Raw genomic sequence first — 22,577 nt, 5'->3', positions numbered from 1 at the left:
CCCAGCTTGACAAAATTGAACAAGGTATGCCCCCTTGTTACCAAGGCTTGGCTGCAGCAGCCTTTGCCTATGAAAAAGCTACTTCTATCACCCAAGGGCACAAGGTTGATTTGTATACCAACCATGCATTGCATTCGTTGTTAACATCCAATTCATTTGTTTTAACTAATGCCAGACGAACTGGATATCACATTATACTTTCTGCACCCGAATTGACCATCCACAAATGTAATAGGGTCAACCCAGCAGAAAGACTGACCACACCAGACGAGGGAACCCCACATGACTGTGAAGTCCTGACCTCCAACTTCTTAAAATCAAGGGAGAACATGTACAGTGATCCTCTCCCAGACACAGAGCAAACCCTATTTGTTGATGGTTCCTGTTTTAAGGGCCCAGACGGTAATTTAGCAGGGTTTGCAGTTGTACAGTATAACCAGAATACTGACAGTTTTGAGACTCTATATCAAGCCTCTATCCCACAGCCATGTTCAGCTCAAGTAGCTGAGATCAAAGCACTTACCACAGCCTGCCAACTAGCGGGTGGCAAAAGGTGCACTATATTTACAGACTCAGCTTATGCTTATGGAGTCTGTCATTTGTATGGGTCAATATGGGCCCAAAGGGGTTTTGTAAGAGCTGATGGGACTCAAATAGCACATGGGGAAGCTATTTCTGATCTGTTAGCTGCCATTCAATTGCCTGCAAAACTGGCTATTGTCAAGTGTGCAGGCCACAAGACAGACCATTCCATAGTCACTAGAGGCAACAATTTTGCAGATCAACAGGCTAAAGAGGCAGCCTCATCTGTCCTACAGTGCCCAGTAGGCCCAATTGGCAGGGAATACAGTATCCCTGATGATCAGCAGGCTTATATTGCTGATCTCACTAGCCTAAAAGAAGCCCAAGATAGTGCTAGTGTATTGGAAAAAAGTGCATGGAAAAAGAGGGGTGCCATGTGCATCCATGGTCTATGGTACGGTCCTAATGGACTGTTTCTGGCCCCTTGTAAGTTGTTGACAACACTCATTTCAGACGCCCATGGGCCAGCCCACAAACAAAGAAAAGACATCCTGAAAGAAATCAAAAGGGATTGGTGGTCACCCTACTTGGTCCCAACGGTAGATCACTTTTTATCCAGTTGTGCAGTCTGTATTGCTTACAACTACAGGAAATCATTTACAGCACCTTTAGGGCACATTCCCACTCCCGATGGTCCATTCAGACACATCATGATGGATTATGTGGACATGGGAACCGAAATTAGAAAATGCAGGTACATCATCATGATCATTGATGTTTTCAGTCGGTGGGCAGAAGCCACCGCCACACGTCATGCTTCAGCAGCAGCATTCGCCAAATTTCTACTTAGGGATGTGATCCCAAGATTTGGAATCCCAGACAAAATCAGCTCAGACAATGGGCCTCATTTTGTTAACTCCACTATCCATTACCTCACACAAGCTTTACGAGTAAAGCAGAGACTAGGATGTGTCTATCATCCTCAGAGTCAAGGCCTTGTAGAAAGATACAATGGCATGTTGAAAGACAAAATAGCAAAGATCATCATGGACAGTGGTGACAAAGTTAATTGGCTAGATGCATTGCCACTAGCTTTGATGGCTATGCGGAGTACCACAAACCGCATCACACATTTAACCCCTCATGAAATGATGACGGGTAGGCCAATGCCTGTTCCATACCTGAGAGCCCCTCAAACTTTTGATGTGGCATGTGACCAATTGCAGGCAGATTTGGCGCAGTACACTAGGGCCCTAACACGAATTCACAGAGAAATCTACCAAGACGTGAAAGGGGCCACAATCAATAGGAAAGGACTTTCCTTAGATGATGACATCAAGGAGGTACTCCCTGGTGATCTGGTGTACATTAAAACTTTCAAAAGAAAGTGGAGTACACCTAGGCGTGAGGGTCCGTTCAAGGTAATAATAACTACCCCAACAGCCTTGAAAGTAGAAGGACGTCCTCACTGGTATCACATGAATCATTGTTCCAGAGCACCTGAATTGACCAAATCGGACCAGCCAGCTGAGCCTGCCTCACCACAAGCCGAAGCACAACCAGGTGACACTCCTACGAAGACACCCTCACCAACTGACGGAAGTGAGAAAGCAGGACCAAGTGGTGTGTCCAGACCGGTCACTAGAAGCATGACCAGACAGCAGTCACAATCTGAAGACTCAGACAGCAGTTAAGTAATTGTGCACTTACATCTACTCACAATTCTCTAAGAAGTCCCCCTCTCATCAGTCCTGATTAAAGCGGGGTCGGGCCATTAATAGGGGCCCTCGTCGCTTACCAGGTGAAGCAATTGGGCAGCATCCAAATTTTTGAGATTAGGAGGGTTGAGAGTTGAGTAGTAAACAGAACAAACATGTCTATATGGATTGTCTTGCTGTACTTACTAGCGGGAGATTTTGCTGACATATCAATCACGACACTCCACGATGACCATAACAACTCAAACCAGGAACCTGACTGGTTCCCTGGCCAAGAAATCTGGTTAAACAGAACCGAAGTTGTCACCAAACATGGAGGACAATACAATATGTTATATCAATACCTTCTATTTTCTGCCAAATCATTTACTAACCAACCTTGTATAGCTTGTCATAATGTAGGACTAAAACCTCAAATAGCACCACTAAGTAGCATTAGTATGTGTAGAGATCGGAGACACTTGGAGAAAAAGTGTATCCTACGTTGTCTGTTACATTACATGGATCCTCGTCAAATGGATGACAATTTACACAAGTGTGATCCATTTCTATTAACAAGACCAGCTACAACACTGCCAAGTAATATTGTAGCACCTGATCAATCTTACCCACTTTGTTTCTGTTCTACCTTGGGTAGCACTGGCATGACCAAACTTTGTAAAACAAGGTATGATGCAGTAGGTAGAAAGATCATTGTCAAAGCAAACCGCACTTTAGTAGCTGACACTAGTTTTAATGTTAGATTTCACTAAAGGTACTTTACCTGTCGCAGATATCTTCTGGGTCTGTGACAACACAGGACTAATACAAGCCATTCCACCCAATTGGTATGGTTGTTGCGCCCCGGTAGTACTAACAGGGAGTGTTACCCTGTTTAACTCTGACTTCTTAATTGATCATGATATTGCCCCAACAGTTAGCCCAACCATCAACATTCCTCAGAACACACCTGTAGATTCTGTCAAATTTTTGGAGTTAGTTTTTGCCGGTAACCCACTTGTATCACCAGAACAATTTTCATGGGCACAAGTCAAAAATGATTCCTTGTTGCATTATCTATGGTATAATCAACAGCATTTCTTAAACTACACCATTGACTCATTGCAGGAAAACGGACAGCTGAGTGACCTTGAGAAGCTTGAACTCTCAAAACGATTTACTAGTGATGTATCCAAGGCCAATAATGCAGGTACCTGTGTAATGTTTGGCAACCATTGTTGTACCTACATCCACCCGAGGGGGATAGTAGATAACCTCACAAGTATACTGAATATATTGACGAAGCGTCGTGATCAATACCTAGCCAGTATTGATCCACAGGATAGCTCTTGGTGGACATGGATGAAATCGCAGCATTGGCAAACAATGCTGCCTCAAATTCTCGTCACAATTGTCACTATTCTCGTACTGCTTAGTTGTATTGTTCCTACTGTTAAGCATTTCTATGAGAAAGCTAGATTAACGTATCCTGGTCAGTGCATTGTCATGCAATATACTGAGGTGTAGCCCTATTTTCAATCACCATATTTTCTTTTTCATTTATGTCTGGACAGTGTTTGTTTTCTTGTATTTAAGGTACAGCCGTCAAGGCCGGAAGTGAGCCACACCAAAGAACAATAAGCTGAACACACCCTGTATAACAAGGAGGCGGTTGAATACCCCCTCCACCACCTACGTGACCCTGGAGTTCAAGTGTGATTTTAACGTATTTGAAGGAGTAGACTGTTCAGCAGTCTCTCCCATATCCACCCAGGGTAGACCCACGGAAGGGGGTTTGCCTGTCCAGTGGCCACAACCTCATAGCTTTGGTCCAGCATCACACGACTTCCCTAGCTATATCAGAACCTTCGCCAAACCAAGTACTGCTGCCCGCCTGCTGAAGAGAATAAGGCTGATCCTGGGTGATCAGCCTACTAAAGAAGGGTTCGAGATCCATACCAGGCTCCCAGGTAAATCTATCTGGTTGAATTGCACTGTCACCAAAAGCAGTGGAGCTGTCCTTTACACCTGGGTTTCGTGTGCGTGGATGCCGGAGTGTGGACTGGTTCTATATCGCAACACCCGCCCTGTGAGTTGCAAACATTCAAGAATCCCTATTCAGCAGACCGAAGCCTTGTTTGATCTGAATTATCACCCATATTCTGATCCGTCCACGTCATCCTACCAGTCCCCTCCAGGAGCATCTGCAGCCTGTGAATCCTCAACCTCTTTCCAGCATCATGGTAACCCCATGTAGACGCCCATGGCACCCTTTTCGGTGGCCTGGGCTTTGTGGCCTAAGGTGGACATTGTTGATTTTAACTGTCATTTCAATTCTTGTTGTCCTGCCTATCATTTTGTCAACCGAAAGGAAAGATTTGACAAATTATCCCTACCAGCCGCACCAAAATTTCACCAACGTTTCTCTCAAACTCATATCATTCCGGTTGCCCAGAAGTGTGACAAATAGTCTTTATACATTATTGAACACACTCAAGACACAGCCTCATGAAGAAACCTTTGTTCAAGTCACAAATGTTTGGATGTCTTATATGTCCTTTACAGCCCGTTCTCTCACAAAAGACAATTGTGTGGTGTGTGCAAAAGGACGCACACACCCTTTAATTTGGCCTGTCCCATTTAACTCGACGGAATGTAATAATAATCTTGATGTCTCATCCAGCGACCTGTGTCCATTCTGGTGTCTGATGTATAAGGGTAACTCCATAATTATGGGTACCATAATTTTCAGAGTGAGGCCCTTTGTTCTAAATATCACAACATGACAATCTTCTCTCCCATGCCCACACCAGTTGTTACTGGTAATCAAACCAATGTACTGGCATCTTGGCTTAACACTACTGTTTTCCCTGATTGTTTTTATGCACCAACTGGCACAGGTCCCGAGCTGCAAAACTTCACAGGACAATGTGAAAGAATTTGGATGGTAGACAGGACTGTCTCAACTTCAAAGACTGGATCTCGTATGTTTGAGACGCACTCCAACACATTTGTTGACTTTGTGCAACCAAATCACCCCTTATTTGCCCTTAAAGACAATACAGTCTCTGTTCCAGACGTATACTGGGTATGTGGAGATCCTTGGCTGTATGTTACCCTAGATGATGGCTGGACAGGTCTATGTGTTAGAGTAATGTTAATTGTCCCTTTCACTCTAGTTCCAGTTTCACAAGAAGAACTGGACAAAGGCATTTTGAACCCAGCATCCACTCCCCATAAACATAGAGTTCGACGTGATACCCCTCTCTCCAGCTTTGATGACAAAGTTTATATTGACGCTATAGGTGTCCCAAGGGGGGTCCCTGATGAGTTTAAGGCCAGAAATCCAATCGCTGCAGGCTTTGAATCCATCTTATGGTGGGTTACTCTCAACAAGAATGTTGATTGGATAAATTATATCTATTATAATCAACAGCGTTTTGTCAACTACACTCATGATGCCCTGTCCGCCATTGCTGAACAACTCCATGCTTCCTCTTTAATGTCATGGCAAAATCGTGTTGCTCTTGACATGTTGTTAGCTGAAAGAGGTGGAGTATGTGCTATGTTTGGAGACTCGTGTTGTACAATCATTCCAAATCATACTGCCAGTGATGGGAGCATCACCAGAGCCCTATCATATCTGAAGAGTCTCCGCAACGAACTAGCAGAGAATTCTGGCGTCGACTCCAGTTTAACTGGTTGGCTGGAATCTATGTTTGGCAGATGGAAGGCCTTTGCCATCGCCATTCTGTCTAGTCTGATTGTGGGCATCTCATTGTTGGCTTTGTGTGGCTGTTGTGTCATCCCCTGTATTCGAGGCCTTATAGTCAGGGCAGTAGACAAATCTGTGTCCAAAGAAATGTATGCAGGCTTTTACAATCTGCGTCCCAGCCCCAATTATTATTTGTCAAGACCTATCCTCCAGACCATATCATCCTCTGACGATCTCTTTGTGGATGATTTTCAGCCACCTGATTACTCCGACTATGTTCCCATGTCATCTATTCATAAGTCCTAACTCCCCCACCTGATTGTTTGTTGTTATCCTTAGTCTGTTAGTTCCTAGGGGGGAAATGATAATATGTTAGTTGTAGAAATGATAAAAGCTAGTTGTTTTGTTTTGTTTTGTTTATAAATGATAGTTGTAGTTGTTTTGTTCTGTTTTGTTTTTTGTTTTGTTAGTTGTTTTGTGTGATTTTGTTTTTGTTTTGTGTGATTTTGTTTTTTGTTCCAGTATTAAATGTTAGTGTTGTGTCCATGATAGTTTCCTCATGATATCCTAACAATAATATCAACATCATACCAATATCAATCATATCAACAACAGTATAATCACAATTTGATATAATCATGTAGCACGAAACTAGTTAAGCTACGTGCATGGAGCCTCTCTGGGAAGTTATCAACCGGGGATGAATAAGCTTTAGCAGTCACAACCTTTTGGGGTGATTTTTACTTTTGATTTTTTACTTCTTACAACATGTCTTTTTGTTTCACTTATTATGTCCACTTGATACATATATCCACCTGGTATGTTTTCCATAACCTTGTACACATATAAGCATATATCCTGTTGTATTCACATGTATTGATATTCCTACCCTGCTATATTATTCGTAACATAAAGTTACGAAAGGGGGGAAATGATGGATTATTTGTGTGTAAGAACACATTATGTACTCATAAACATGATTGTATGTGTATTCTGCTATAATGACCAAGTCTGAGCCAGTCAGCATTTCTGTACTCAAGATTAGTGTAAATGCCCTTGGGGGGCTTGGCAGAGCCCACTTGGGGTGAATCTGAGTTAAACTCAGTGGAAAACACCCAAAATTCTGCAGTAGTGCGATCGTCAGCACAAATGGCCTTGCAGGTGTTAGCGCTCTTTTTAAAAAACAAAGTCTTACAAACGACGGATATAAGCGAATACAATAGTGACAAGATTAAGGGGTAAGGGGCTTCCCATAGTATTATAAGCGGATCCAACCATAAAATATTACAATAAAAAAATATGCGTGGGGGTAGCCACAGCTAGATAAGGACTGTATATAAGGCCCAAGAGGAGCCCCACTGTTTAGACTGCTTTTCAGGCTAACGCATTACATGTAGTGCCTTAGTCTTTACCTGTTTTGTATACTTTATACAGAAATAAAGGTTGCACTCTGCCTTTCTATTGACTACGGAGCTGGATTCTTTTATGCACCATTTCTAAATGCTTATTAGCTGATTGGGGGATTTATAGTGAAAAAGAGCCGACAACACTTCTGTGAATACTGTTTTTATAATGTATTATAAATGTTGGCTGTCAACATGCCAACATTAGTGAACCATGATTGGTGTAATCGTAAATAAATCATGAATAAATCATATTCAGTGTGTAATATTGTATCATTTATAATTTCTCAGTGTTTACATGCATTAGCCATTTCCCCAAGATTTTAGGTTTGAACACAAGCATTTAAAAATACTAACTGTATTTTCCAGACACCACTGTGGAGGACTTGATGCCACAGAATTATAATGAGAGAACAAATTACCTCAGTGTCTCCAGTTTACAGGCTGGACTCCTTAGTCCTTCAGAGAGCAGCTCTACTCCTAAGTCCTGTATGGGATTGTTGCTCAGATCCAACAGAGTCAGATTAGAGGATTCTGAGCTGAGAACTTGGAGCAGAGCTGAACAGCTTCTCTCAGTCAGGTTACACTCACTGAGCCTGAAAGTAAACATGAGACAACAGAGTATTTATTTAATCCTTATATTTCCTAGAATTGACATAATTGATTGTAAATTATGAAACTTTTTGATCACATCAGCACATTGATGAGAATTACTATATTGCTCTGTTATCATTTTATTTGGATCATCACCTCAGATCTGACCATGCTCAATGTATTACCACTGTCATACAAAGATAGACCAATCACCAGCGTTTCTGCAGCCGTGTGCAAGGTCAGGTGCATGCATGAATGATGGCATGGAACCTTTTCTCTTTCATAATGGAAGTAACACACGTGTTGTCAGGTGGTTCCTATTTGTCTTGTGTTGGAACAGAAGCTACAATGTCCGTGACAATGAGTTACTTACAGAGCTGTTGTGGCTTCCTGGACCACCGGCAGCAGTCTGTTAAGACACTCCTCTGATCTGATGAACTTCTGTAAGTCAAACACTTCCAGCTTCTCTTTTGATGTCAGCAGCACAAAGACCAGCGCTGACCACTGAGCAGGTGAGAGTTTAGCTTCAGAGAGACTTCCTGAACTCATGTGACTCTGGATGTCTTTCACTAGAGAGTCGTCGTTTAACTCATTCAGACAGTAGAACAGATTGATGGACCTCTCTGGAGACAGGTTGTCCTTAAACTTTAGCTTGATGTACTCGACTATCTCCTTTCTGCAGTCAGACCTGCTTCCAGACTGGGTCAACAGACCTCGGATGAGCTTCTCATTAGACTCCAGTGAGAGGCCCAGGAGGAAGCGAAGGAAGAGGTCCAGGTGGCCATGGTCACTCTTCAAAGCCTTGTCTACTGCAGTCTTGAGAAATTCAGTGAGCTCTGTGGTTTTGCTCTCCACTGATGTGGACTGTTGGTCAAAAACATTCTTGAGGTCATTTCTGAGAGATAAGTATGCAAATACGGCAGTGAGGAACTCCTGAATGCTCAGATGGACAAAGCTGAAAACTGTGCCGAGAAATCGGACGGTCTCCTGAGTGCACAGTCCTGAGTATACGGATATCTTACTGGGGTCAACCCCACATGCTTCTAGATCTTCTATATTGAAGATCAGATTGCTTTCTTCCAAGTGCTGAAAAGACAATTTCCCCAGTGACAGAATGGCTTCTTTATCCCACGGTACGTCCAAGACATTCTTTCCAGAGTACTTCAGGTTCCCCTGTACGGCCTGGAAGATCAGAAAGCATGTGTACATTTCTGTCAGTGTCTTCGGTGTTTCTCCACTCTCTGTTTCTTCCAGAATTCTCAGAAGTACTTTGGCTGAGATCCAACAGAAGACTGGGATATGACACATGATGAAGAGGCTCCTCGATTCTTTAATGTGCTCAATTATTTTTGTAGCCAGGTTCTCGTCACTGATTCTCTTCCTGAAGTACTCCTCCTTCTGCTGATTGTTGAAGCCACGCAACTCTGTCATTCGGTGAACATGTTCAGCAGGGATCCTACTGGCTGCTGCTGGTCTAGTGGTTATCCAGATCAGAGCTGAGGGAAGCAGATTTCCCTTGATGAGGTTTGTTAGCACAACATCTAGTGGGGCTGATTTACAGACATCATTCAGACTCTCATTTTTCTGGAACACCAAAGGATGTTGACATTCATCCAGTCCATCAAGAATAAACATGATTCTGTTCTGATCTGTTAATCTCAGTCCTTCGGTCTCCGGAAAAAAAAAACAGATGATGTCCATCAGACTCTGACGTCCCTTCTTCAAGTTCAGTTCCCGGAAAGGAAGTGGGAATATGAACTGGATGTCCTGATGACCTTCACCTGCAGCCCAGTCCAAAATGAACTTCTGCACACAGATTGATTTCCCAATACCTGCAACCCCCTGTGTCAGCACAGTTCTGATGTTCTTCTCCTGTCCAGGCAAAAGGTCAAACATGTTCTTGCATTCGATTTGTGCCTCTTGCTGCAGCTGACTTGCATCTCTGTTTACATTATTTTTTTGGATAAGTCTCACTTCATGTTCTTTGTTGACCTGTCCAGCTCCACCCTCAGTGATGTACAGATCGGTGTAGATCTTGTTCAGAAGGGTGGACTCTCCTTGCTGTGCAATTCCTTCACATACATGACGACACTTTTCACTCAGTTTAGATTTGAGTGCATGTTGTTGAATTCCAGTCATCTCATCTAATTCAATATTTATAAAAACACAGTAGAAGTTATACATCATTAGAAATACATAAATCTTTACCAAATAATAAAGAAACAAATTACAATACTTTAATATGTGACCCTGTTTAAAAATAAGTATACATTGCAGTATAAGAGACACTCTACCAGAAATGTACATTTTTAAATGTTTTTTTAAATGTTATGGGGAATAAGTAGCTTATTTTTGGTTCTGAACATGGGTTTTATTTAGCTCCTTCAACTACAGACACATATCCACCATCTTTCAAAGAAGAGGACCTAAGTCATATGGAGCTCCACAGCACTCCCATCTCTGATGCTGTTCAGTAAAGTTTTCCTCTTCTTCTTGATACTGTGACTCACATATTACACTACTCACCGTATTTTTATTTCCCTGTGGTTATAGTCTATATCAACAGATCCGTCTTTATACTGGGATCTACACTACACAAAACAAGCAAAGATGCCCCCATTGTTTAATGAAAAATAAGGAAGCAACAATTTGGTCAATTTAAAAAATACATTACGATTTAAAATGTAAAAAAATATATATAACATCCTTTATGATAGGACTGACGGTGTTGTGACAGAGCTGATTTGATAGAGTTTGATTTGTTTTGTTTTATTTAATTAAGCATTCCATTAAAAGGAGTTTCTGAACAGCAGAGTCGCTCGCTGTCTTCAAACCTAGACTGAAGACCAAACTAGCTGAGCTTCTTCTTCAGGAAACAATGAAGCACTTTTGTAAGTCGCTCTGGAGAAGAACGTCTGCTAAATGCCTTAAATGTAAATGTAATGTAATTTCTTTTGGTGAAAATATTATTAGAATTAGATTCATTAGACTAAATATTAGCTAAAAGAAAGACAATTCTATATACCTCTATAGCAGTGGGACACATGCATTTATAAAAAAAAAAAAAACAGACCACCTAAAACAATTTTGTCTCTGACCATAAAAAGCTTCAATGAGTGCTTAACATAAATCTGATATGCACATGATTTGTGTTAGATTTGCACATTGAAGCCTGGAGAAATGCGATCTTGTTTAGCTAAACACTCCTGCTCTTTGGTCTAAATGACAAAGTTCACTTTGACTTTGAGAGGGACTGATACAAAACTATGATAAAGATGTGGTTCACATTTGGTTGGGAACCAATTTTTCTGGATTTTTGATTTTCAAAAATATTTTAAATAAAGAAAAACAGAGAACTGAATGAATTAATTTACACAATTGATACATGTACACAAATCAATCAACTTGAGAGATATTAGCAGTTTTAGATTATACAAGTTTTTTTGTTTTAACTACAAAGTCCAGGAAAGAAAAAAAAAAACAGATTATATAACTGTATATGTTACAGTTTATGAATGCGAGTGAAGTTATATCTTACCTTGCAGAGCCTCAGCAAGATCATCATGTTCCATTTTCTTCAGGAAGTACTGTGTCATATTAAGTGCTCCCTGCTTCAAAGTCCAGGTGTCTTTTTTCACATTGTCATGGGTTTTTGTGGTTCTTTCTGTTAGATGTTTCCTGTATATTTCAAGCTCTTGCTTTATGAACTCACATATTCTTTTCTCAAGTTCCTTAATATAAAAAGGTAAAGAAGAGCAATAGAACCATACATTAATCATTAAAAATGGTATGTATACTCTTAACTTTTACTTTTCAAGTCTTTTGTTAAAGTCACTCTTACTTTCTATGGGATGTATGAAAAAGTATAAAGTATGGCAGTTTGGCAAAAATATTTAATCTTTTGGAAATCTGTAATTTAGGATCTAGGCCTTTAGTTAGTGGTAAATTTTTTGTTTGTTTGTTTAATTAATTTAGTTGAACACAGGCTACTTAATCACTTGATTAGATTGATTTAATTAGACCAGGAATGACTATAAATGTACTGCAATATAAAAACAATATTATACTGTAATTACAGGCTTACACAAGTTGTATCGGACACACTTCGGTCTTTTCTTCTTTTAGTCTGATCTATGTTCTACTAAACAGACATAAACAATGTTTTTTTTTATTTCCAAATCCCATGTCATGTGGTAGCACACCTGGACATGGATTAGAACCACCAACCTCGTGGGTGGGAGACCAGAGTGAACTGAGTGAGCTACCAACTGAGAAATTTGTAGTGGGACCCAAGTGCAAAGTTGGGTAGAATCAAAGAACAAAGTAAACATACCTAAAGACAACAGAAAGTACTAGGAAGGACAAGGATACTCAGATACGGAGGAAATATGCATTTACAATAAAAACTTGCTTTACAGAGGATTTGAACCCTCTGTTCACAGAACAGCCTCTGCTTTGATCTATTAAGTTTAGTCCTTCTGTCTCTGGAAAAAACAAACAAACAGATGATGTCCATCAGACTCTGACGTCCCTTCTTCAAGTTCAGTTCCCGGAAAGGAAGTGGGAATATGAACTGGATGTCCTGATGATCTTCACCTGCAGCCCAGTCCAAAATGAACTTCTGCACACAGATTGATTTCCCAATACCTGCAACCCCCTGTGTCAGCACAGTTCTGATGTTCTTCTCCTGTCCAGGCAAAAGGTCAAACATGTTCTTGCATTCAATTTGTGCCTCTTGCTGCAGCTGACTTGCATCTCTGTTTACATTCTTTTTTTGGATAAGCCTCACTTCATGTTCTTTGTTGACCTGTCCAGCTCCACCCTCAGTGATGTACAGATCGGTGTAGATCTTGTTCAGAAAGGTGGACTCCTTGCTGTGCAATTCCTCCACATACATGACGACACTTTTTACAGTTCAGATTTGAGTGCATGTTGTTGAATTCCAAACCCACTGCACCACTGGAGCAGCTCCATGAAATATTAAGACCAAGGAGGAGGACTAAGGATGCCAGGGAATGCCTGACCAGCTCAAAATCACAGAGCAAAGGAAACTTAAGTAAGAGTAGGATTCATCTTATTCTTCATCTTCTTGCTGTGGAAACATATGGGGGGCCTACCCAAACAGGCACTCAAACAAGTGTCGCATGGTGTTAGTGGCACACTCCGCCCAGAGCAGGTGATCAGCCCAAGTGAAGGTATTAGAAGAGGCCAGACAGCAAATGGTCCGTCCTAGGTCATCCTTTGTTGACCATCTCAGTTCGCCCATTGGATTGTGAATGAAAGCCTGATGATAGGCTCACTGAGGCACCCAGTAGCTGGCAAAATGCTTTCCAGAACCTACTGGCAAACTGTGGGCCTCAATCGGAGACCAAATCCACTGGCAGCCCATGGACCCTGATCACATGCTGTAGCAGCAGTGTAGCTCCGTGTCTCCATGGCTAATTGGAGTTTGGGCAGTGCGATAAAGTTGCAGGCTTTGGAGAACCTGTGACAAAGTCCAAGGAGAGATGGGACCATGGGCAGGAAGGAAAGGGCAAGGGGTCCTGGGCCCCTTGTTCTGAGCAGACCTAGCAGGCAGCTATATAGGCCCTGACATCTCTGTCCATGTTGAGCCAACAAAAACGCCTTTGCAAAAACTCCATGGTTTGGGTGATTCCTGGATGAGCTGTATGCATGACCCCTCTGGAGGACTTGAGATCTGACAGAAGTAGACACACAAAGGTGGGGAATCTTTATGTGTCTACTTCTGTCAGATCTCAAGTCCTGGGCCAGGTTCACTCCAAAGTGCATTCTGTATTGCAGTTTCCAATCCCCAGTATAGAGGAGCCACAATCCGAGTCTCAGGGACAATGGGTTTTGGCGGTTGCTCAGGGGATGGAGGGTCCCACTGCCTGGAGCAATCAACCAGGTTCAATAAAATGCTAAGCCCGATGCTATGGCAAAGCAAAATCAAACAGAGCAAAGAACAGAGCCCACCTGGCCCCAAGGGACTTCTCCAATTGTACATAGAGATGGTTTTCCAGAAGGAGCTAGAAAAATCCTTCTTACATGATGCACATGTTCTTCCATGGAATTAATGTACATGAGGATATAATACAGGTAGACAAAAGCAAAGGGGTCTAAGGCCTCCCTCAAGACCTCACTGATGTATCGTTGGAAGACGGCTGGTGCATTCATCAATGCAAAAGGCATTACAAGGTACTAGCAGTGGCCTGATGGAGGGATGAAGGCCGTCTTCAATTCATCACCTTCTCTAACCCAGATAAGATTGTAGGCGCTGCACAGATTGAAAAAACTAAAGCCTGCTGAGTCCTTAGGGACAGTGGTGGCTGCCACTGTTGGGTCCTTGAGCAAGGCCCTTTACCCTCTCTGCTCCCCGGGCGCTGGAGTTGGCTGCCCACCGCTCTGGGTGTGTGTGTACTCACTGCCACTAGCTCACTAGTGTGTGTGAGAGTGTGTGTTCACTACCACAGATGGGTTAAATGCGGAGGACACATTTCGCTGTACAGTGAAGGAGGAGGATCATGTTGGGTTAACTCATCTTTGAGTACATAGGATTTCAGTGATTACAGATATATTTATCTATAAATACACACACACACACACACACACACACACACACTATATTTAACAAGCAGTTGTTAAGCAAATGTTAAGATGTTTTATGCAGTGTGCATAACGAGTTGTGCATTATAAACAGTCATTAATAAGAAGAATGAAAGACAATAACAAGTCTTACATGAAAAATGTCCTTTAGCTGGTCTTTAATCTTCTTTTGGAGCTTGGCACTTGTCGCAGCTGACTCCCTGCAGTCAAATTAAACTGACAGTTTTAGTACAGTCTTTTTACATGAACAGGTCCAATTAGACAATAAAATACTGACTTTAAAATATAGAGATTTCAATGGTTAGAGCATTGGCTATATCAAGACATATGTATTATGGCTTACAATTACATCATTAAATTTACTGATGACAACAATTGTGGGGCTGATCTCCAATGATGATGAGACAGCCTACAGAGAGGAGGTCAGCTTCCTGTCACACAGGTGTCAGGAAAACAACCTTTCTCTTAACGTCAGCAAGACCAAAGAGCTGGTAGTGGACTTCAGGAAACAGGAGGGAGTGCACACCCCCATCTCCATCAATGAGGTTTGGCATAAACCCCCACATACTCAGGACGTTCTAAACCTGCACTGTGGAGAGCATTCTGACGGGCTGTGCAGAGGGTGGTGCGCACAGCCCAGCACACCATTGGGGTTCGGCTGCCAAACCTGGGTTTATACACCAGCCGCTGTCTAAGAAAGTCAAGGAAGATTATCATGGACTCCACCCACCCAAGCCACTGCCTGATCTCATAGCTGCTCAGCAGCAGGAGGTACAGTATGAAGTATGAAAACCAGAACCAGCCAGTTCAGAGACAGCTTCTACCCTCCAGCCATCACACACATCTCATATCGATCAGCACTACTATGGAACTCTTGCACTAGTGGAAAAACTGTAATATCTGTTGTAGCTTCATTTCCTTTAAATAAGACTATGCAAAGTATGCACATGTAATACTGACAAAAGCAGCTATACAGAGCAGAAGCTGCATCTCAAATACTCCACTGTTCCCTATGTAGTGCACTGTGGTGCAAGAACATGGAAATGTGTTCTGAGCCCAAACAAAAACAAAAGATCACCTTTCTTGAGAAGCTAATCCTTCTTGAAAGGTGGGAGGTTCTTTTATTGACTGGTCACTCTTGAAGGACACAAAGCTGGATCCACGGGAAGACGACCTTGCCTTGGTTCTACTTAAAGTCAGAAAGAGATGTGTGAGAAATTTAATTTAAAAAACAATGCAGGCATGGTCTTTAATGGTGTTTGAAGCAACTGCAGTTCATTTATTTATTTAATGAAACTACCCCTTTCTTGGGGGTATTATTTTATGATGTATGTAACAGATGGTAAACATCTTAAGTCAAGATTGGTGCTTGGTGAGATTGTGACTGTGGTGGGGCTCAAACTCCCAACCCTGGTAATGACAGCCCAGGGCTTTTCCACTGCACTACCACAGCTGTGAGAGGTAGCAGTGTATATAAACTGTTCAAAAGCTATATAGAAAAAAGGGCGGGAAAACGAACAAAGGAAACACCAGGAGTGATGTTTACACAAAAGCAAAGGACAAGCTAAAGCTTTTCCAACTCAAGTATTTTCTTTTTCTAGTTTTCCTTTTCGCCACTGATTACAACAAACTTTTCTTTATTTTTAACAACTAAGACCCACTGTTACCGTTCGCCCCTCTACAAAGGTGCGACAGGTGTGTCTGGCTGGGTGTATTTGTACCGTGCCACACAGGTGGGTCTGGTCCGCGTTGATTAGCGCTGGGGAGCCTGTGTTAGGGGTTTAGAGAATACATGCTGAGAGCAGACTTGAAGGAATTGTCAGAAGTAGCTGAGAGATCAAGTCAGTGGTTGTGGATGAGAAGGGCTGAGGTGTAGAAGGGCAGGGTGTGACTAAAGGCGTAGTATAGTTGGCGATATAGGCTGTGGTGTGCATATGCTGTTGGTTTAGTACTGTCAATAGTACTCAGCAATCTAGCAAAAGCCCTTGAAGTGACCTTGAAGAGAGTGGGTAGGTGAAGGGAGCGTGTATTCCTGTCACAAAAAAGTTTAAAACAGATGAACATGTGAAAAAACAATTCAGGATCAGCAAGTAAAAAAAATACCTTTCTGGAGGAGCTGATTCCTCTTTGAGATTAAGAGGTTCTCCCATTGAGTGGTCACTCTTGTAGGACATACAGCTGGATCCAGGGGGGTTTGGCATTTCTGCATGTCCACTAAGATCAAAAAGAAAGGTGTGTTAAAAATCAGATGAAATGAAATTATTCTCACCAGAACAGAGTTTAAATTACTTGAATATGTGACATGAATGGTCTATTTCCTGGTCAAACTATACTGTGCTCTGTCTAACCCCCACCTTAATAGGGTCAGCATTCCATAAAGGGGGTGGTGACTCAGTCAGGGGTTGGGCACTTTAGATTGGCCGAGATATACACGGTTGAAACCAGTAGTTTACATACACTATACAAAAAGACACATATGCATTTTTTCTCACTGTCCGACATGAATTTATGATCCACTTTTTTCCATTTTATTTCATTTAGGATCACCAAAATTATTTATATTTGAGGGACTTTTTAGGCAAGTTGTATTACTTTCATCAAAATCAAAAGTTGAAATACACTAAGATTACTTTAAACAATTTGGGACAGCCCATATGATGAGGTCATGTTCTTGGAAGCTTCTGATAGGTTTATTGGAGACACCTGTGGATGTATTTTAAGGCACGCCTGAAATACACGGCTTCTCTGTGTAACATCATGGGAAAGTGGGAAGAAATCAGCAGAGAGATCAGGAAGAGAATTGTGGACTTGCACAAGTCCGGCTTATCCTTGGGTGCAATTTTCAGATGCCTGACGGTGCCTCGTTCATCTGTGCAAAAAATTATACGCAAGTACAAACAAGATGGGAATGTCCAGACATCGTACCACTCCGGAAGTAGAGAGGTTCTGTGTCCCAGAGATTAACATGTCCTTTGGTCCGAAATGTGCCCAAATCAACCCAAGAACAAAAGCAGAAGACCTGGTGAAGCTGCTGGCTTTACTAAAAAAGTTTAATCTGATTTCAGTTAGACAGTGAGAAAAAAATGCATGTGCTAACAGTGCAGAAGTCTAACCAAAGCACAATAAAGGGAAAACTGAGCAGACATGGGAAAGATGAAGTCAGAAACCAGAAAACAATTCAAATTTAAAGATCAAAATTAGAGAGACAACCAGCCAAGCAAACAAACTCAAAGGCCAAAAACCAGAAATCAGAGAACAAGAGAACAAAGCAGGGTCAGTAAACGATAAAGCAGCAAACTGTAATTAAGACCTTAACGCTGTGCTGACTCTTAATAATGTCCTTTGTATTCATGTTTGGAGTTATTTAGACATTACCCTTGTATTGTAATGTTTATGGAGTCAGATAACATCAATGACATGGATGGATGAGAGTGGACTTTAGGAAACACCTGCTAGCTCTGCTGCCCCTCACTATCTTTAACAACCCTGTTTTAGCTGCAGAGACCTTCAGGTTCCAAGGTACCACCATTGCTCAGTACAGAGGACGTACTTTCTGCTTCAGCTGAGGAAGCTGGGTCTGCCTGGGTCACCTCACACGTGTGTTCACTGCTGTGTAACACAATATTTAATCTGTAGAGTGCTGCATACTGCTGTTCTGTGAATAACACTGTAAAGCACACTGTATAGAAATGTCCTGGTGTAGTCTGTGTGTACTGTGTGTACTACTGTTCTCTGTATATTGTGTAAGATAAGAGCGATAAGATAGTCCTTTATTAGTCCCACAGTGGGGAAATTCTCACAGCAGAAAAGGGATAGCAAAACACTCAAAACGATGCAAAAATGTAGATAAATTACCACTATATACACACACAATATAAATAATAGAAGTAAAAAAGCAATAACAATATTATTTACAGATTATTTACAGATAAGTGCAAATACTCTTAATTGCACATGTGGGGGAGGGGGGGTGGTATTGCAGATTGTATTGCAATTTGAGGGACCTCTGTTCCCTGAACATGTGTGTGTAGTTTAAGTGTGTGTGTATGTGGTCCGCTGGGAGAAGTGCTGGTTGTGGAAAAAGGTTAGGAAAAACTGAGCAGGAGCTGCTGCAACAGGCTGCCACCTCCACGGCGGCATTTTGGATAAAATTATTGTCTGTAAATGATATGTAGAGTAGCTGTATATTGTTAACACTAGAGTGACCAACAGTCGGAACAAATTCCTTGTGTGTGTGAACATACTTGGCCAATAAACCTCAAATTTCTCAAATTTCACTGCCCCCTGTCCCCCTGACAGAGAGTAGGGATATACAGGAGAAAAAGAAAACTACAAAACCCTAAAAACTAAAACAGTACTACTGGGAGGCTGACTGTAAATATGTATGTGAGGAGCTCAGGATCAGCAAGTAGAAAAGAGAATATTACCTTTCTGGAGGAGCTGATCCCTCTTTGAGGGTGAGAGGTTCTACCATTGACTGGTCACTCTTGAAGGACACACAGCTGGATCGAGGGGAGTTTGGCCTTTCTGCAGGTCCACTAAGATCAGAAAGAAAGAGGTATAAGAAATCAATCAGAAAAAACTTAGTTAAAAGTTATTTCCACCACAACACACCATCTAAAACAATGATACTGCACCTTTATCCATTACCTAAGATAAAGGAGAGTCCAGATGTGGACAAATGAAGGACAAGCTGATGGCAACAGCTGCAGAATAATTCTTTCAGTAAGAGGAAGAAACCAGTGGGTGACACAATGGAATTAGAAACACAGTCCAACTGGGTCCCAGTAATGACATGTACAAACCCACTCAGAATCACTGTTTCCTATCACTCTTTAGGACACACTGTAAAAAGAAAATGTTGCACTCCAGCTTATAAAGTAAGAACATAAGCTAGATTAAAATGTTCAGTTTACTGGATTCCTAATTATAAGTAACAGAATATAAAACAGCTAATCTAAATGAATGAATATGAAGATAATCCTTCTTTAGTCCCACAATGGGGAAATTCACAAGGGCTTTTAATAATGGTTACCTTTGAATCTCATCTTGGTCCTCCTGGAGACTCATTTCAGAGGATATATTTTTCCCACACTCCACTGCCATCCTTTCAGGAAGGTTAACATGTAGAACATCAAACATCAGCCCTGCCAGGATTGGTTAATCCTTTCAGCTCCATCTGGTGGGAAAGCAGGGGGGAGAGATATGGTAAACGCATTAAATAATAATATTTAAAGACATTTCACAGGCAAACTCCATCAGTAGTGTCAGATGGTTAAAAACTGCTATTTGAATACTCTTCCATACAGAGTTTATATTCATAATATGCTGGGGGGCATCTTTGTTTACCTTTTGTTAGAACTTCCTTAATGTTAGAAACTCTTAAATATGGGTGTGGCTTACAATATGAAAAAAAAAGCTGAAGCCAAGTTGACTCAGGCAGGAAACTTTAAACTACATTGATTTATTTTACTTGATCTAGTTATTTATCTATTGTATTTTTTTAATTATACCATTTACCATAAAATGTTTTCTTGATAATTGAAGAAATTTATACAGCATGCTTGCACTCCACAGCCTGGTAACATTTCAATGTACTTATCCTTTAGATGAAAGCAGAAAAGCTAAATGCATCAGTATTAAGCAACAAATATTTCATATCAAATATAGGCTTTAAAAATAATAAACGTCATTGAATATAAATAAATAATAGATCAAATTATGTATTGAAGTCAATGATGTAAGAAAAAAGTGCCAGCATGGGGAAAAATCCCCTTAGATAGATACAGTTGCTAATGTCTGACACTGAAAGGTACAAAGAAAGCCTGAACTGTGGACCCTGTAAAGTGCTGTATTAGACCAGCCACTCTTAAATTTAGTAAAAAAGCTTTATCTGGACAGTAGAGACAGTTACTCCAACAAAAGCAGGACCAACTCTTTTTTTAATATCCTTGATTTCAGAAGAAACATAAATAAATGAGCAGGTGTCCCAATACTTTTGTTCATAAAGTGTATGTTACCTGCTCCCTCCTGTACTGGGCTGGTTAACTGCCTGCTCCAGCATCATTATTAAAATGAGTACCACACCTCGACATACTCCCGTGTCCCATGAAAAGCAGACCTCCAATTTCTACAGGTCAATTTGGTCCGCTGAGAAAACCTTTTCTATGGATATTAATACAGACGGTCATACAGGGTCTGTCCTACACCATCAGTGCAGTGCTTTACTTCATCTAAAATAAACACATGGAAGCTTTAACAGTCACTTATCTTCTGCCTTATTAACATATTCAAATAAGTTAATAAACACTGTGCTTGGACAGCTAATAGCTCATATACTATAGGAGATTATTAATGTGGTTGGATGCAAGCCCATTCACACCCACCTGCTATTAAGCAAAAATGGATTTCATTTTAATTTGGTCAGAAATTGTAGCAGCTTTGGTCAACCTGACCCAGCTGGACCATGCGGTCATTTGTAATCCATTAAATGAAATGTAAATTTCATCATTTCTGGGGGGAAATACTTATATTAGCCAGTATCTGAATACTACACTTCAACACTGTGTTATACCGTGTTACACTAAACACCAGTTACTCCCACAATGCTCTGCTGCTGTTAAAGAGCTGAACAGCACAGAAATATCACATATTATGATTCATCATCTATAAACACACTAATGACGCACACGGTTTACTGTGCGCGCACTAAAGCTCTGGCATTTAGCTTCGCTGTTCTGTCTGTGGTGAGGAGAATGTCTGAGCTTCCTGATGGTTTCATATGTAGAAAACTGTGCATCAAACCCATGTCTGCACACATCTGTTAAATTAAAAGATCATAAATGTATGGATTTCTTATTGTTAGGCTTCTTTAAAAGGGGAACATTGAGAAGCCAGTGCGCCTAACACCGGAAACCGGCTTCTCTCGTTTTACTTTTGCTTTTATTTTTGCAGTTATTTTCTTCTTTAGCTGAAATATAATTTATTACACACAATATCTGTATACAACACCTGCCTTAATCATTTTCATCATTCTGATTAAATATCACTGCACTACACTGTTTTCTCAGTGTAGCTCGTGTGGCTTGTAAGTTCACCACAGCTCCACAGTAATATTCAGGCTTCACTTGGTATATGTCTTTGTATATCATATTTAGACACTTATTACAGCTGCATTTTACCATTCCTACCTTCTCCTTTATTATTGAGCTTCAAACGACTGCCTGTTCCAGATGGACTACATCACGTCTTCAGGTGTTTCTGCTGTGTGGAATAAATGAGATTATAATACTATAGGAGATGGCTCGTGCGTATGTGTATGTCCCTGTGAGAAGGTCGTAACGTGCAGATTCTTATTCAGTTTCACTTTCCTTGTAAAGAAAACCTCTTCTTCCTGTCTCCTCCCGCCCCTCACTTTCCTGTACTGAAACCCCAGGCCCGCAACATTCAGCCCAGAGACAGACTCAGAGTGCCCCTAAGGGCATGTTCAGTAGTTTATTGCTGTGTGAGATAAAGCTGATTGTAGCAGTTTTATGTAATAGATGCTTTGTAATTTAGTTGATCATTTATATATAAATAATAATATATATTACACAGTTTAAGCTTGATTGCAATAAAAGATGCGTTGAGCTCCATTTGAGATGAAAGGGGACTAAATCTTTACTGAGAGGGTCTTGTGGGCCTAACTTCTAAATGAAGTTACTTCTAAAAAACTGATTGATTTGTCTTAAGTGCCCTCCATGCACAAATGCAAATGTACGTCTGTCTCTCTTTTCTTGTAGAAAGATTTCAGTTCCTGTAGATTTTATTTACATATGCAGAACAGATAGGTACAACCTCTGCCGGTGCTGCCAGAGAGTGTGATTATGCTCTGTACATGTGCTTAATAACCTTGATAAAATCTTAGTAACATTTGACAGCATAAACATGTTTTAAAGAATAAAGAATGTTTATTCTGAATAATATAATAATCAAAAATATTTTAAGTGAACCTGATACTTATACCACAATCCTAACAGCAGCTCACAGATATGTTAAAGA

The 22,577-nt window shown here is 41.0% G+C and overlaps 1 protein-coding gene across 7 annotated transcripts in view; it reads right to left on the bottom strand.

Moving 5' to 3' along the window:
• The window catches only part of LOC140538936 (uncharacterized), an 81,615-nt gene extending 59,760 nt beyond the window's left edge, over positions 1-21,855 (bottom strand). For 4 of the 7 annotated variants that reach the window (XM_072661488.1, XM_072661493.1, XM_072661492.1 and 1 more), the window contains exons 1-9: positions 21,728-21,855; positions 19,573-19,716; positions 18,965-19,075; positions 16,641-16,751; positions 15,616-15,726; positions 14,671-14,737; positions 11,470-11,662; positions 8,305-10,075; positions 7,760-7,933 (exon numbers count right to left, since the gene is read on the bottom strand). In XM_072661488.1, the coding sequence (XP_072517589.1) occupies positions 7,760-7,933; positions 8,305-10,075; positions 11,470-11,662; positions 14,671-14,737; positions 15,616-15,726; positions 16,641-16,751; positions 18,965-19,075; positions 19,573-19,679 (2,645 nt within the window). In that variant the 5' untranslated portion in view covers positions 19,680-19,716; positions 21,728-21,855. Of the gene's footprint in view, positions 1-7,759; positions 7,934-8,304; positions 10,076-11,469; positions 11,663-14,670; positions 14,738-15,615; positions 15,727-16,640; positions 16,752-18,964; positions 19,076-19,572; positions 19,717-20,057; positions 20,141-21,727 lie in introns of all 7 variants that reach the window. The other 3 variants (XM_072661489.1, XM_072661490.1, XM_072661491.1) reach the window with 3 other exon arrangements.
• Positions 21,856-22,577: the final 722 nt, after the last annotated feature.

This window comes from Salminus brasiliensis, chromosome 18 (genome assembly GCF_030463535.1).
Source record: "Salminus brasiliensis chromosome 18, fSalBra1.hap2, whole genome shotgun sequence".
NCBI classification, from domain to species: Eukaryota; Metazoa; Chordata; class Actinopteri; order Characiformes; family Bryconidae; genus Salminus; species Salminus brasiliensis.
The sequence above is the reverse complement of the archived record's forward strand: the minus strand, read 5'-3'. Positions and strand labels throughout refer to the sequence as shown.